The sequence below is a fragment of the Microcaecilia unicolor genome, chromosome 3, assembly GCF_901765095.1.
Source record: "Microcaecilia unicolor chromosome 3, aMicUni1.1, whole genome shotgun sequence".
Lineage (NCBI taxonomy): Eukaryota > Metazoa > Chordata > Amphibia > Gymnophiona > Siphonopidae > Microcaecilia > Microcaecilia unicolor.
Genome location: NC_044033.1, coordinates 312,458,746 through 312,475,245, shown reverse-complemented (window position 1 = coordinate 312,475,245; position 16,500 = coordinate 312,458,746). Strand labels below are relative to the sequence as shown.

General features: G+C 45.6%; 1 protein-coding gene across 1 annotated transcript in view; it reads right to left on the bottom strand.

The window, feature by feature from the left end:
• Window positions 1-5,453: 5,453 nt before the first annotated feature.
• The window catches only part of ITGA5 (integrin subunit alpha 5), a 228,363-nt gene continuing 217,316 nt past the window's right edge, over window positions 5,454-16,500 (bottom strand). Inside the window, exons 29-30 of the mRNA XM_030198318.1 lie at window positions 16,265-16,387; window positions 5,454-7,742 (exon numbers count right to left, since the gene is read on the bottom strand). Of these exons, the coding sequence (XP_030054178.1) occupies window positions 7,659-7,742; window positions 16,265-16,387 (207 nt within the window). The 3' untranslated portion in view covers window positions 5,454-7,658. The remainder of the gene's footprint in view (window positions 7,743-16,264; window positions 16,388-16,500) is intronic.

Here is a 16,500-nt window from a genome sequence, read left to right as displayed (position 1 = left end):
TCTTCTGGCACCGGAATGACCGCACCCAGGCGGATCAGATTGTCCAAAGACTGCTGCACTGCCACAGCTTTGACCGGAGACTTGCAGGGAGAGTGCACAAACCCGTCTCTTAAGGGTCGGCAGAACTCTAGCTTGTAGCCGTCTCTGATGACTTCCAGCACCCAAGTGTCTGAAGTTACCCTGGTCCACTCGCCTAGAAACGAGGATAGACGTCCCCCAATCTGCTCTGGGCCATGGACCAAGGCCCCGTCATTGGGTACGAGACCCTGGGGGAGGACCGGAGGACGCACCTCCGGGACGGCGGTCTCTGCGAAAGGAATGCTGCTTGGGGGAGAAGTTCCTTTTGAAGGAAGAGGGGGCAGAGGAGCCCGACTTGCCCGGGCGATACCGTTGGGCTTCCTGAAACCGTCCTTTGGAGGAACCGGGGCGGGCACCACTGGCCCAAGCCCTGACCTCCGGTAACCTCTTGCCCTTAGACGTGCTGAGATCGGTCACAATCTTGTACAGCTCGACCCCAAAGAGCAGCTTGCCTTGAAAAGGCAGCGTAGCCAGGCGAGACTTAGAGGCGTGGTCAGCAGACCAATGCTTCAGCCAAAGCCAGCGCCGTGCAGAGACTGTCTGAGCCATGCCTTTAGCCAAGGCTCTCAAGACATCATACAGCAAGTCTGCCAAGTAGGCCAAGCCTGATTCCAGGGCCGGCCAATCAGCCCTCAAGGAAGGATCCGAGGGGGAAGCCCGCTGCACAATCGTCAGGCACGCCCTGGCCACATAGGAGCCGCAAACTGAGGCCTGCAAACTTAAAGCAGCCGCCTCGAAGGACGACTTTAAAGCCGCCTCCAATCTTCTGTCTTGGGCGTCCTTTAGGGCCATGCCACCTTCCACCGGCAACGCAGTTTTCTTAGTCACCGCAGTGATTAAAGAATCCACGGTAGGCCAAAGAAAGGCCTCCCGTTCACCTTCAGGCAGAGGATAGAGGCGGGACATAGCCCTAGCCACTTTAAGGCTCGTTTCTTGGACATCCCATTGAGCCGAAATCAAGGTGTGCATGGCATCATGCACGTGGAAGGTTCTAGGCGGGCGCTTCGTCCCCAGCATAATGGCAGAGCCAGCAGAGGCTGAGGGAGAGACGTCCTCCGGAGAGGAAATCTTCAAGATGCTCATGGCCTGCACTAACAGGTTGGGCAAATCCTCTGAGCGAAAGATCCGCGCTGCAGAGGGGTCATCCGCTCCATCCGAGCGGGAATCCGTCTCCTCCAAGGAATCCCCAAAGGACCATTGGGAGAACTCAGATACGCTGCCCTCATCTACATCAGAGGAGACAGAGTCCTCTAGGGCCTGGAAATCCACCCAAGGGCGTTTGCTTCCGGAGGCCTCAACCCCTTTATCGGACAGGGGAGCAGGGGCAGCGTTTTGCAAAAGAAAAGCCTGATGCAGCAGCAAAATGAACTCAGGGGAGAAACCCCCCAGACTGTGCACTTCTGCAGCCTGGGCCACGGCCCTAGACGCACCCTCAACCGGCGCTCGCAAGAGCGGGGGAGAAACATGCTGCGCATCCAAAATGGCGTCTGGCGCGAAACTCTGAGGAGCCGCGCGGGAAAAACAGCGCTTAACCTTTGCCGCTTTCTTGCTGTCGCCCGAATCAAGGGCGACCATAGCATTAACATCTCCCACCTCGAGGGAGGCCCAAGAAGAAGCCGTCCGAGCAGAGTGGCCGGCCAAAATGGGGGGGGGGGGGGCGAGCAGCGGGGGATGGGCGTTTATGGCGGGAAAAACCGCCGCACTGGAGGAAGAACCAAGACACTGACTGGACTCCAAACTGATGCCCAAACAAAAGGCGATTCAGGCTTTGAAACCCCCGCATCCCAGCTAGACGCGCACACGCGGTCCGGGGAGCGATTCTTTGCGCCCTCGCCCTCCGACGCCATAAGCCACGTGGAGACCGAACGGGGAACCCCCTGCCCGCTATAAAAGGTAAAAATTACCTGCTTCTCGCTCCAAGCTGTAACGAACTGGTGTCCCAGTGAGCAGCTGCAATAAACGGTAATATAAATGTTGAAATAAACGCCCTTAAAGGACGTTCAATTTTTTTTTTTTTTTAACAGAGCCAGCGGGAGGGGGGAGAAAAGGAGGGACCTGGCACCACCAGGTTTGCACTTGCTCAAGAAGAGCCCTCAACCCCAGGTACTCAACAAAACCTAAGAATTAGGCTTGGAGACCTAGCCAGAGCTGCTGCTGTGTGTGACCACCACCTACTGAGATAGAGAACATACTGGGGAGTTTCCGGCAGCACATGACCACATATAGGGAGGCAAAAGGATTGCTCTCTATCTCCACTTGCTGGTAGATGGACACAACCCACCAGTCTATGGATTGATCAGCATGATGATATGGAAAGGAGTATGTTTAGAGACAGTTATTTTGCGCATGGACCAATGAATTTCATTTAGAAGAGATATTTTAATGATTTTATAATTGAAAATGACCACCTACTCTGATGCAGGAATGACGAAACATGTCATATCAGCAGTTAGCCACCTGAAGCTTTTTAAGGCAAATGTGCATTGTTGGTTATTAAAATACATGTTATTTCACAAATCCACCCATGCTCCACCCAAACTCCTCCCCTGAGCATGCCCATAGTACAAGCACACACCAGCTTGCACTGCACATAATTTTTAGGTGTAACCTAATTTTACATGAGACATTTTACAAATGAAAAATTACCCTCATTATGACCATGCATTCCTGTTTTGAAAATGAAAAATATAAATCAACTATTGGTATATGCAAAGTGTAATTATCTTTGGTAACATAATGTGAAGCATCCAGCTTCAAAAACCTTATAAACTAATTTCTCCAGGGATTATGCATTAGCAGCTGGAAAGTTATTCTCTTAAGAAGAGATTAGTCTGCAAGCATTGTGCACTAGTTCCCTATACTGCCCTGAAAAGCCAGAATGCAGTTACTCAGGGGTGCTTTTATCAAGCTACAGGAAAAAGGGCCCTGTGCTGGCAGCGGGGGCTGTTTATCCCACGCCAGTGCCCTTTTTACCACAGTGAGTAAAAAGACCCTAGGCACACATGGCCACGTGGTAAGAGAACTCTTACCACATGGCCATGCGACGGAGAGCCCTTACTGCCATCCATTAAGGTGGCGATAAGGGCTCCCGCGCTAACTTGGCTGTAACCAGGCAGCGCATAGTGTTGCCCGACTACTGCCAGGTTATCGCCACGTAAGCCATTTCTGGGGGGGGGGGGGGGGGTTATTTTTCCCCTGGACTACGGCCGGCAGCCGCTTTGGGCCAGCGGTAGTCCCGAAACAGCGAGCAGTAAGCCTACGTTGGGCTTACCGCCACTCTGTAAAAGGTCCCCTCAAATTTTTGTCAAAACAAAAATCACCTGATGTCATGTGGTTAACTGTGTACTTTTTAATATGGAAGCCATTTAATATTTGGATGCATTTTCAAGCCTGTAACAAAAGTCCAAAACACAGTATCTCTTGTTAAATGGGAGACATGTTAAGTCAGAACACAGTACTTGTTAGTTGTGGTCAGGAATTACATCATGGGGTTTTATTCAAAGAAATCAGGTTTTTTGGACTTTTCTACACTTACATTCTCAACAGTTATTGTGGTTTGGCTTTTCAGGGCAGTAGAGGTCTCATTTGCATACACAATGAGGGCAATCACGACAGCAGCTTCTCAGTTTATTTTGGTTGGTAGCTGAGAAGGACAACTAAGTAGGAGCAGTTTTCCTCCAAAGTGAGACCATAAAGAAGCAAAGTAACATTTAAGCATGGGGTCTCTAAACTGCAGCCTAGATGTGGCCACTGCACAAGGTTTCTAGGTTGTCATGATTTTCCTTTTTGCAAGTCATATTCTGCCCGCTGAACAAGAATTTTTGCTATTTTCCCATGTGCTCCATCATACTGCTGAACCTCTCCCTCTTGCAATGCAGATTTCAGCTTGCTTACAGGGAATTGGAAGAGGTATACACTACCTGCTGCACCAGAATAGGTGGGAGAAGTGGTGTGAGGGTATCATGCCATCATCTTCTGCTGGTGCAGGCAAACAGCATGGTAATTGGCTACACCAGATAACACCCTCCTCCCCCGCGGGAGAGCAGCAGAATTCCACAACTTTGCGGAACAATCCTTCCCACTCTCCACAAAAGACACCAGCCCCCTGAGTACCCAGCACTGCTACAAATTAACAGCCCAGTGGCAGCAGTCCCTTCTTGACCCCCTCTCCCCTTCTGGAAAACTGGTAACATCCACAGGTGTGTGAAAGGAAATGTCTGCAAAGGTTGCATCCATCCAACCCCCTTCAACTCCCAAAATCATACCTCAGTCCTGGCTCTCACCTTTTATGGCCAGTGTACCACTGCTTTCAGGCCTCTTATAGGGGTATCCAACTTCCCATGTTCTGCAATGCAGGACTGAGAATGTACACAACTCCATTTAGCTGAAAGATCTGAATGGGGGGGGGGGGGGGGTCAGGCAAGCTGTTGGGTATTCTCCCCTTCATGGCTGCAGGATCTGGTTGTACAGGTGAGAGATGGGAATGAGAGTGAGAAGAACGGGGGCAAAAAAAAGAGTGAAAAGACAGAAGAAACGAGGGTGTGAGAAGAGAGAGGATGTAGAGATGTATGGGGGAGTAGGGGAGAGAGCATTGGGCCAGTGCCATGCACACATCCCACCCACTGACCTTTCTGGGGAAAGGCCTGCCACAACCCTACCTCTGTGTTTCCCAATATTACAAATCACTGACAGGCACAGCCCCATCTTGTTCAGCAACCTTTAAGGGGGACTAATCCTTCAGCATCCTTCCTCTAAAAGGGGATCCCCTCTACACATGAAAAGTTGTGAACTCTTGTTCTAGTGTATCTGATTAAACTTCTGAATTAGGAGTTAAGGGACAGGCCTTACATAATGATGACATCTAGTGGCCAGATTTAGGATATGACTACAGGTCTCCAAAAGCAGCTCTGGTGCATGTATCCCAGCCAATGACCTATCCCAGGGCCATGACTGCACTAAAGCTGGACAAAAAAAAAAATGTCATGAATGAAGCTCCTGATGGGAAATTCCAGCCCTGGCTCCAACTGAGCAAGAAGCTCAGAGGAGCAGACTATCAAAACAAGAAAGAGGTCTGTCCTTTAAAACGTAAGTTGTAAACTGTACAGACTTCTGAAAATATCTATTTAACTCTAAAGAGAAGGGAAAAGTTGAGAACATTAAATCGATGTGCACTATATGTTAGTTGTGACAGAAACCAGAATTAACAGTGATTTGCTTTCCCATACCTCAGTATTATTCACTCCCTCCCCCAGACAAAAACCATTATGGCCATCTCATATGTGAGACTAAATCAGTTAGCATTGGCTTTGTCACCACTCTACAGTTCTCAGGAACTTAACTTGACACGTAAAAGAACAAAGCAAGCACAACAGTGATGTAGAAAAAAAAAATCAGATATAAAACTTTATTGCACTTCCAACACATTAAATTAACAGCATCTCCTCAACTGCATGTCAGGGCATGAGAATCCATGCTCCTGCCTTCCTAGTTTTAATAAAGTGGCCTTTGAAAATCGGTTCTGGAATCAGTGCGATATTAAATCTGGAACCAATTAATGAATGGGCTGTGGGTTGGGTAGTTTTTATTTTTAAGGAATAAATGGTTGTTTCCCTGTACTGCAAAACTCTTTGGCATCTTAATTTATTCCTTAAAGAGCACCAGATACCTTCATGGAGTACTTTGGAACTGGTAATCATGCCCTCCAAGTCTCTCTGGCAATTCCAGTTCTTTCCCCCAACCCCATTCTTTGTTTTACTGCGTCTTGTTTCATGTGTGACCATTTCTGGGAAAAGGTGATTAAAGTCACCAGAAACAAAAAATGAGGTTTAAACGAATTCTGTTAGAGCAAACAATGTGTAATAAAACAGTCAACTCCACTCTTATGTGAAAAATAAAAAAAAAATTACAAAAGTTTTAACATGCAACTTTTGCAGGTTGCTTACAGACCTATGAAATGAATAAAAAAACAGCCATTCTCAACATTTTAGATCTGCCACTTTAGTCACCTTTTCCCAGAGACGATCTATGTCTCCAGCAAAAACTGTTGAAAACCCATCCACATAGCTCAGAAAGCCTCTGGGGAAAAATGGGATATTTTAATAATTTAGCTTGTTTCTATTTTGTCCTTCTTGATTTATCTCTCAAAAATGTATCTGTGCCTAGTAAAGAATTAAATAGTTAAAAATAAAACCATGCCCCCCCCCCAAAAAAAAATAAAAAAATTAAACATTGCCCAAATATTTTTCCTGAGGCATCAGTGGCTCTTTAAGACCAATACCTAGGGTGACCACCTTTGCTAAACATTCTTGTTTTTATCTGTCTTTAGTATGTCACATTAGCTTACAGGGGCAACTGTTTAGTGCATTTCTAAAAGGAACCGACTTTACTGTTACAGGAAGTCTTTTTGCCTCAACAGGAAGTCACCTGAACCAGGTATCACAAAATGGCCGTCTGCTTTAACTCAGATTGGGGTTTTAGGGGTTCAGAAATTGGTCAGATGTGATGAAAGAACTTTATCCCAGCTGTATCTTTGTATTAGTCATGTAAAAATTTAAAAAACAAAACAAAAAAAACAGTTCGCTTCGTGCTGAGAATTACCGTCTAGCAGGCGGTCTCAATGGAGACCTTCCTTAAAGGCACATCCCTCAGCTTTCAAGTATTGACCTGTCGTTGGAGAATCTAGTCACTGTCTTCACCAACGAAGCACCCAAAGCTTAGCAGTCAATCCTTCACCCCTTCAGATGGGGGAATATCCTCATCTGGCCCCACAGCTGCGGCATTTCTGTTGGGTCTCCCCCAACCCCAGAATCAACAGCAAGAGCTCCACACTCATAACAGATCCAAATTACCACCTTAAGCTGTCTTTCTTGGGTTAGTGTTGCCAACTGAGATGGACTTGGCTGCACTGTAGTGTGTGTTAAAAGGTCACCCAACTTTACAACAAAATGAAAATGGGGAGGGGGGAGGCAATTTTCCAAGCTGAATGAGCTCACATCATGCCTGCTACATTTCAGGCAATACCCAGCAGGTTTAACAGCCTTGGTCATCCTGTTACTGAGGAAGAGGAGCAGTCTACACCCTGCTTCTCCATGACTGCTTCTCACCGGCAGATCCCTGGTATGGATACTTTTGTGTCACTGCATCTCCTGTGTTTTACTGGGATGTTCCATCAAATTTCAGTCCATTCTCTAACGTTTCCAGCTGCCAGTTTAAAGGCATTATTTTCCCCCTTCCGCCTTCAGGGAAGTTTTTGTCCATGCCATTTTCTCCTGATAGGGTGAGTTCTCTACCTCTGTAGGAGGTTAGTTGGAGGGAAGGGCATTCTGAAGTTGCGGGGTATGACAGCACTTTTAAAAGGGATGCAGAGGGGAGGGCAGGCCACTCATGTTCCCTGCTACCACACACCCCCTTCCTCCCAACCAGCAAAATTTGGAACAGGAAGCTACAAGTCCTCTGCTCCCTCAGTCCCATAGTTTAGTGGCGGAATTTTTGTCCAGCAGCTCTTTAAATGTTTTCTGTCTTTCTTTATCAGGCATCTTTGGCAGCAACGGGAGGGAAAAAATTACACCAAAAATTGTGGCCTAGGCCTCAGATGCAGCCTGGGGTTTGAGTTCGGCCTTTTCCATGGCAGTGCCATAAGGTAGAGAGCGCTTGAAGAAGCCCAGCTAAAAAACAAACAAAACAAAACCACAAATCAAATATTTTATGTACACCTCTGCATATTAAGTACTTACGTCTGGAATAATTAGTAGCATAAACCTCACAAACCAATTCTTTAAAAGTGTGTAAAGGCCACATCCCATGGGACCTTGGCACATTCCCACCCATCTTTTTGTGATAGCAGCTCCTGTACCATTGATAAGATTCACAGCAAACTGTGACTTTTTTTTTCAATCAACATAAGAATTACCCAAATACATAGGGGCCAATTTTTCAAAATGAATGGAGGTGCTAATTCCAACACAACCTACTTCTCCATGGCTACAATAAAGGAGTTTCTCAATATCGGGGGTGCTCAAGCACCCACAGAACTGGCATCTATGGCCACAGATGATAGGATACCAGAAGCATCTAAGACGGCAACTCCCTTCGTCAGATGTGAAGCAGCTCTTCACATCAGAAGAGATTTGTGTTGTCTCCAAAGCCCATATACATCATTGTCTTTAAATGATTATTGAGTTGCTGAAACAAAAGGAATTGTGGCCTGAAGAGAATCTTGTTTTCCCCAGGACTAAACATTGTTACCTCAAACCATACACTTGTTTCTGAAGTAGACAGAAATATCAGAAATAATATTTACTGAATCTGGCCCTGTGTTTTATGACACCGAAAGTTAGGCACCAGGAAAAATTCATGTTCACCACTATTCTATAAAGAACACTCTGGGCTGAACGCTCTTTATAGCATAACGCTTAACGGGAATCCTGGCACCAAACTTTGGGCGCGAAGACTTACGCCAACTGAAACCTGGTTAAATCCTGGCACACAGTCTCCAAATTCTACAACACCGCACATAATTCTTTGGAACGCCCCTGATCTGCACATGTCCCTCCCACTGCCACACCCTCTTTGGGGTTGCATGCAAGAGGATCTGGGTGCGGATCTTTATAGAATCTCACGCAGCCAGATCCGCACACAAATTCAAATTAGAGCCAATTATCATCAATAATGTATTGTTGATAGTGATGTAATATCAGAAATACAATGAGACAAAATTAAGCTCAAGGAGAAATTTATTGTTACCTGTTAATTTCTATTCCTTGACTACTTCTAGTCTAAATGCTTGAGAAGAATTTGAGGCTCATCTCAGCAGCCCACATAGGTGTGTCTATAATTTTCCATGCCTGCTGTTGCCTTTCATCACTTGAAAAACTTGTTGGTCTTCGCTTGCAATTAGGTCCATGCTAGCACTACTCCAGTACTCCACTATTTGATGAAAATATCACCTGGCCTAGTACCCACTCTACTGGATCCATGGTGTTTCTACTGAGAAAACTGGCCTGTTGTCCATGACCACTATGCTAGCTGCTGAAATGAGCCTCAAAATGCTTCTCCACCCAAATGTCTGGACTGGTCTAACAGAAACATATTTTTTAAAAATAATAAAAAACATATTTCTTAACAGCATGCTTATGTGGAATATCCAAAAAGGCAACATAGATGGTTTTATAAAATAGGTATATCAGAAATCTGAGGATGGGTGCCTAATTTGGATATTTCCAATGCTTTAGAGACATATTGGAGTGGAGGAGTGGCCTAGTGGTTAGGGTGGTGGACTTTGGTCCTGGGGAACTGAGTTTGATTCCCACTTCAGGCACAGGCAGCTCCTTGTGACTCTGGGCAAGTCACTTAACCCTCCATTGCCCCATGTAAGCCGTATTGAGCCTGCCATGAGTGCCCATGAGTGGGAAAGTGCAGGGTACAAATGTAACAAAAAAAATAATGGCACCACCATCTATTTTACTTGTTACATTTGCTTTATTTATTGGTTGGTGCACTTTAAAAAAAAGTGTTCCTAGTCACAGAAAGGATTTGTTTCTTAATTCTAAGATAAGGTTTCTCCAGCTGGGAGCTCTTGTTTTTAAGTTCTCATGTAAATGAATTGTGAAATACCAATCAAATAAATATATCTTTTTTCAATTTGCACAGTTAACAGCATTTCTGGGGTATAAGGTATTTCGTATATGGGATAATCACGAGTTCTGGTAATTAGATGGAGCTGTGTTGGTTTTAATTAGTGTTGCTTGCTAAATTACCAGATAGTTAAACCCTCCTCTTAGTGGACTTTTGTGAATGAATATTTGATTTTCTCTGTTTGGAGAATAATATCTATAACTACAGGGCGACTGAAACAAGTTTGTTTTGTTTCAGCCAATATTGAATCTGCAGCTGAAATTCAACACTCTGATTCACCTGAAACCGGCCCACCCCATGACTGGAAATAGTCCCCACTCCCTCTCTCTTCCGCCACTGCCCTCTGCCCCTCCTCCTGAACCACAGAAGCTCCCACTTCTTCCTCCCTCCTTCTCCCCCTCCCCCCAAACATAAAAAGCCCCCTCTAGGGCTGCCACCGCCCTCCATGTCCGCTCACTCAACACCAGGCAGCACATCTCCTTCTGAGCCCTGCAAATCATAGCCCTAAATCTTGCCTAGTACCATTGCTGCTATACAATGATGGGAGCTGTCTTCTCCAGTGATCTGGGATGCAGAAGACCTGAGCTAGGAACGAAACTCAGGTCTCCTGTCCTCCCCCCCCCCCCCAACCCATCAGTGACTATAACTGCCACTGTACTGGCTCTAGCCTACCCAGTTTCACCTCTGTTTCCTTACATCTCCATGAACTGCTGCAGCGCCACCTGGTGTTTTGAATACAACATACAGCAAACACATGGAGATACTATAGCAGGCTTATTTTATTTTTTATTTGGATTTTACTCACACGTTTTTCAGTAGTAGCTCAAGGGAAGTTACATTCAGGTACACTGGGTATTTCCCTGGCGGGCACACACAATCTAAATTTGTACCTGAGGCAATGGAGGGTTAAGTGACTTGCCCAAGGTGCAGCTGCGGGATTTGAACTGGGCACGTGGATGTCAAGACCGGTGCCAGTGGAGCACAACCTCTGATCTGCAGTTAACTGTGAGTAAACGTGCTTATTCAAATAAAGGACTTTTTCCAAAAAGATTAGTCTTCAGGTGTGAACTGCTGTGCCAAGGTTATACAGCAGCAACAAGTCCTAGAGGCCTGCATGTATGCAGGTCCCTGGAGCACTTTTAGTGGGTATCGCAGTGCACTTAAGGCAGGCGGACCCAGGCCCATCCCCCCCTGTAACACTTGTGCTGGTAATGGGAGCCCTCCAAAACCCACTGTACCCACATGTAGTTGCCCCCTTCACCCCTAAGAGCTACGGTAGTGTTGTACATTTGTGGGTAGTGGGTTTGGGGGGGGTTGGGGGGCTCAGCACCCAAAGTAAGGGAGCTATGCATGTGGGAGGTTTTTCTGAAGTCTACCACACTGACCCCTAGGGTGCCCAGTTGGTGTCCTGGCATGTGAGGGGGACCAGTGCACTACAAATGCTGGCTCCTCCCACGACCAAATGCCTTGGATGTCACCGGGTTGGAGATGGCCGGCATTTTTTTCCATTATCGCTGAAAAACAAAACCGGCCATCTCAAACCCGGCGACATCCAAGGCATTTAGCCGGGCTAAACCGTATTATCGAACCAAAAGATGGCCGGCCATTTTTTTCGATAATACGGTTCCGGCCAGTTGTAGCGCCGCCGCTAACATAGATCGCCAGCGATCTATTTGGCTGGCGACGTTCGATTATGCCCCTCCATGTCTTTTTTGAGGTGCAGTGACTAGAATTGAACACAATACTCGAGGTGCGGTTGCACCATGGAGCAGTACAATGGCAGAATAATATCCTCATTTTTGTTTTCAATCCCTTTCCTAATGATACCCAACATTCTATTTGCTTTCCTAGCAGCAGCAGCACATTGAGCAGAAGTTTTCAACGTATTATCAATGATGACACCTAGATCCCTTTTTTTTTTAATGTAAACTCCCAGGCAACTTCATCAGCACCTATTTTTGTATGTAAAATGCTGTTTTATACACAAAAAAGTTTATGAAATTATCCTTTTAGGCAGCAATTTTTAGACTGTACACATGCAACCACAAAACCTGCGTTTAATTCTTACCCACAAACACCATAATTTTATATTTTGTTGTGAAAATTGGGCAAAACTCTGCAAACAAATCTGCATCTGCTATTATGCAGGTACTTATTCTGTGCATGCATATAATTTGGCAAATGTATGCTCCCTTACGTACCATTAGTACAAGACTACCCCATTTAGAAAGAGGGATAACCAGGGCAGAACAACCCCCACTGATACCCAAGTAGGTGCAAGGGGAGAGGTGCAGCTGAGTTACTGGGGTAGGGGGCTGGTATCTTGTTTTTTTGTGTGTTAAAAAAAAAACCAAATCATTATTATCCCCTTTCAAAACCATTCTCAAAAGCATCACCTCGTATATTAATGGGCTAGTGGTTCTGGGGGAAGTTATCACCATCTCTTGAGGTTGTGTTAAACATTCACCCCCCCCCCCCCCCCCCCCCAATATTCAGAACTATTTAACCAGCCAGGAACAGTTAAAATACTGTTTAAGCACCTAACCATGGACATTCAGCGGGAGATAACCAGTTATAACCGCTGAATATCCCGGTTAGTGGCTAGTCGCCAACCTTATATATCTTGCAACATAGCCAGTTAGGCATGGATATTCAGCGCCTAACCGTCTATGTTGTATGGTCAAAATAGGCTGCTTGCAGGCCTATTTTTGACTGCTAAAAAGATAACCGGCTAGCGCTGAATTATCAGCATAGCTAGTTAACTTTTTAGCAGCCCAAATAAATCCGGATATTCGATGCCAGTCACCAGATACACCCCAACATTGAATATCCAGGTTTAATGCCAGCGGCGGACAGCAAACAGGCTGCCCACTGCCGGCTGAATATCGGGCCCTCAATGAATAACACAGGTTTTTCAAAATTTAATGTAATCCGTGTTACTCATGTCGCATAATAAGTTGTTTTGCAAGCATCTGAATATTCACAGCTCATCCATTGTTTAATGTGTGCTGTGTTAAGCTGTACAATTGGCATAAATGCATCTAAGTAAACACAGCCCTTTGGAGATAGGGAAATACCTCCTGTACCTGAATGCATAAGTACATAAGTACATAAGTAGTGCCATACTGGGAAAGACCAAAGGTCCATCTAGCCCAGCATCCTGTCACCGACAGTGGCCAATCCAGGTCAAGGGCACCTGGCACGCTCCCCAAACGTAAAAACATTCCAGACAAGTTATACCTAAAAATGAGGAATTTTTCCAGTCCATTTAATAGCGGTCTATGGACTTGTCCTTTAGGAATCTATCTAACCCCTTTTTAAACTCCGTCAAGCTAACCGCCCGTACCACGTTCTCCGGCAATGAATTCCAGAGTCTAATTACACGTTGGGTGAAGAAAAATTTTCTCCGATTCGTTTTAAATTTACCACACTGTAGCTTCAACTCATGCCCTCTAGTCCTAGTATTTTTGGATAGCGTGAACAGTCGCTTCACATCCACCCGATCCATTCCACTCATTATTTTATACACTTCTATCATATCTCCCCTCAGCCGTCTCTTCTCCAAGCTGAAAAGCCCTAGCCTTCTCAGCCTCTCTTCATAGGAAAGTCGTCCCATCCCCACTATCATTTTCGTCGCCCTTCGCTGTACCTTTTCCAATTCTACTATATCTTTTTTGAGATACGGAGACCAGTACTGAACACAATACTCCAGGTGCGGTCGCACCATGGAGCGATACAACGGCATTATAACATCCGCACACCTGGACTCCATACCCTTCTTAATAACACCCAACATTCTATTCGCTTTCCTAGCCGCAGCAGCACACTGAGCAGAAGGTTTCAGCGTATCATCGACGACGACACCCAGATCCCTTTCTTGATCCGTAACTCCTAACGCGGAACCTTGCAAGACGTAGCTATAATTCGGGTTCCTCTTACCCACATGCATCACTTTGCACTTGTCAACATTGAACTTCATCTGCCACTTGCACGCCCATTCTCCCAGTCTCGCAAGGTCCTCCTGTAATCGTTCACATTCCTCCTGCGACTTGACGACCCTGAATAATTTTGTGTCATCGGCGAATTTAATTACCTCACTAGTTATTCCCATCTCTAGGTCATTTATAAATACATTAAAAAGCAACGGACCCAGCACAGACCCCTGCGGGACCCCACTAACTACCCTCCTCCACTGAGAATACTGGCCACGCAATCCTACTCTCTGCTTCCTATCTTTCAACCAGTTCTTAATCCATAATAATACCCTACCTCCGATTCCATGACTCTGCAATTTCTTCAGGAGTCTTTCGTGCGGCACTTTGTCAAACGCCTTCTGAAAATCCAGATATACAATATCAACCGGCTCCCCATTGTCCACATGTTTGCTTATCCCCTCAAAAAAATGCATTAGATTGGTGAGGCAAGACTTCCCTTCACTAAATCCGTGCTGACTTTGTCTCATCAGTCCATGTTTTTGTATATGCTCTGCAATTTTATTCTTAATAATAGCCTCCACCATCTTGCCCGGCACCGACGTCAGACTCACCGGTCTATAATTTCCCGGATCTCCTCTGGAACCTTTCTTAAAAATCGGAGTAACATTGGCTACCCTCCAGTCTTCCGGTATTACACTCGATTTTAGGGACAGATTGCATATTTCTAACAGTAGCTCCGCAAGTTCATTTTTTAGTTCTATTAATACTCTGGGATGAATACCATCAGGTCCCGGTGATTTACTACTCTTCAGCTTGCTGAACTGACCCATTACATCCTCCAAGGTTACAGAGAATTCGTTTAGTTTCTCCGACTCCCCCGCTTTAAATATTCTTTCCGGCACCGGTGTCCCCCCCAAATCCTCCTCGGTGAAGACCGAAGCAAAGAATTCATTTAATTTCTCCGCTACGGCTTTGTCCTCCTTGATCGCCCCTTTAACACCATTTTCGTCCAGCGGCCCAACCGACTCTTTGGCCGGTTTCCTGCTTTTAATGTATCTAAAAAAGTTTTTACTATGTATTTTTGCTTCCAACGCTAATTTCTTCTCAAAGTCCTTTTTTGCCCTCCTTATCTCCGCTTTGCATTTGGCTTGGCATTCCTTATGATCTATCCTGTTACTTTCAGTTGGTTCTCTTCTCCACTTTCTGAAGGATTGTTTTTTGGCTCTAATGATTTCCTTTATGCAATTCACCTTCAACTACCAATGCAAAGGTGTGATGAGCTAAATCCAAATAAAGTAAGCGTCAGAGATGAGATTCTGACCTAGGGGCCATCAAAAAGGCGTGAAAGGTACAGGGACCTTTTTTTTTCTTTTAGTGGAAACAAGTTCTAGAGTAGGTGTGGACTCAAGGACTGAATGTATGGAAATATTTATTACAGAAAGGGTGGCAGATTTTTAAAAATTGACAACCGAATTCATAGAAACGTAGGGCAGACAGAGGGATCTGTTGCCAAAGCCTAAGCAGATTGGATGAGCCTGCAGATCTGTATTGACCATCATAGTCTATGTTTCTGTGTTCTCCTTCAATAAACTACCAGGTACCTTAGAGCCCCAGGAAGTAATCAGAGTGTGTTGGAATGACTGTGTGCATAAGTAGCAAAAACCACATATCAGAGCTGGGGTGTACGTATATATATATATATATTTTTTATTTTTTGTTACATTTGTACCCTGCGCTTTCCCACTCATGGCAGGCTCAATGCGGCAATGGAGGGTTAAGTGACTTGCACACAAAAAAGAAGTCCAAATCTCCCGTGAAAACAGAACAAAACACAAAAAAGGCGGAAGATAAACCAAAACAGACCAAAAACAAGGGAGTAAGAGCGCCAGAAAAGTTTAATAGGACCCTACACGGTCCGTGTTTCGGCCAACAGGCCTTCCTCAGGGGTCCTGAATCTGACGTTTACAGGTACACCTCCAAGATATTCATGAAACAAAAAAACCAAAATACGCTGAATGCTGTCTAATGGCGAACGTAAGCGTACAGTACATATGCTTACGTTCGCCATTAGACAGCATTCAGCGTATTTTGGTTTTTTTGTTTCATGAATATCTTGGAGGTGTACCTGTAAACGTCAGATTCAGGATCCCTGAGGAAGGCCTGTTGGCCGAAACACGGACCGTGTAGGGTCCTATTAAACTTTTCTGGCGCTCTTACTCCCTTGTTTTTGGTCTGTTTTGGTTTATCTTCCGGGTTAAGTGACTTGCCCAGAGTCACAAGAAGCTGCCTGTGCCTGAAGTGGGAATCGAACTCAGTTCCTCAGTTCCCCAGGACCAAAGTCCACCACCCGTATATGAGACAAAGGGAGGGATACAGCATGAATGAGCTAGATATAATCATGTGGTAGAGCAGGGGTGGGCAATCATGGTCCTCGAGGGCCACAACCCAGTCGGGGTTTCCACAATGGGTATGCCCGAGATTGATTTGCATGCCCTACCATCCACTGTAAAAATAGATCTCGTGCATATTCATTGTGGAAATCTTGACAACCAGACTGGGTTGTGTGGTTGCCCCTCCCTGAGCTGGAACCAGGAGATAACCGCAAAATCTGGAGTTACCTTGTACAGGACGTAGATCAGCAGAGCCAGGAGGAGCAGGCCCAGGAGGATGGCCAGGATAATGATCCACAAGGGGACCCCGTAACTGCTCTCTGGTTTACTCCAATGAATTGATGTATTCACCTTTAAAACCAAAGGACGGACACGTGAAACACAGAAAACACAGAGGCTTCTTGCACAACTACAAAGACTGAGGAAAGAGTGCAAGCAAGCAAGCACAGGGAAAGGGACAGTGC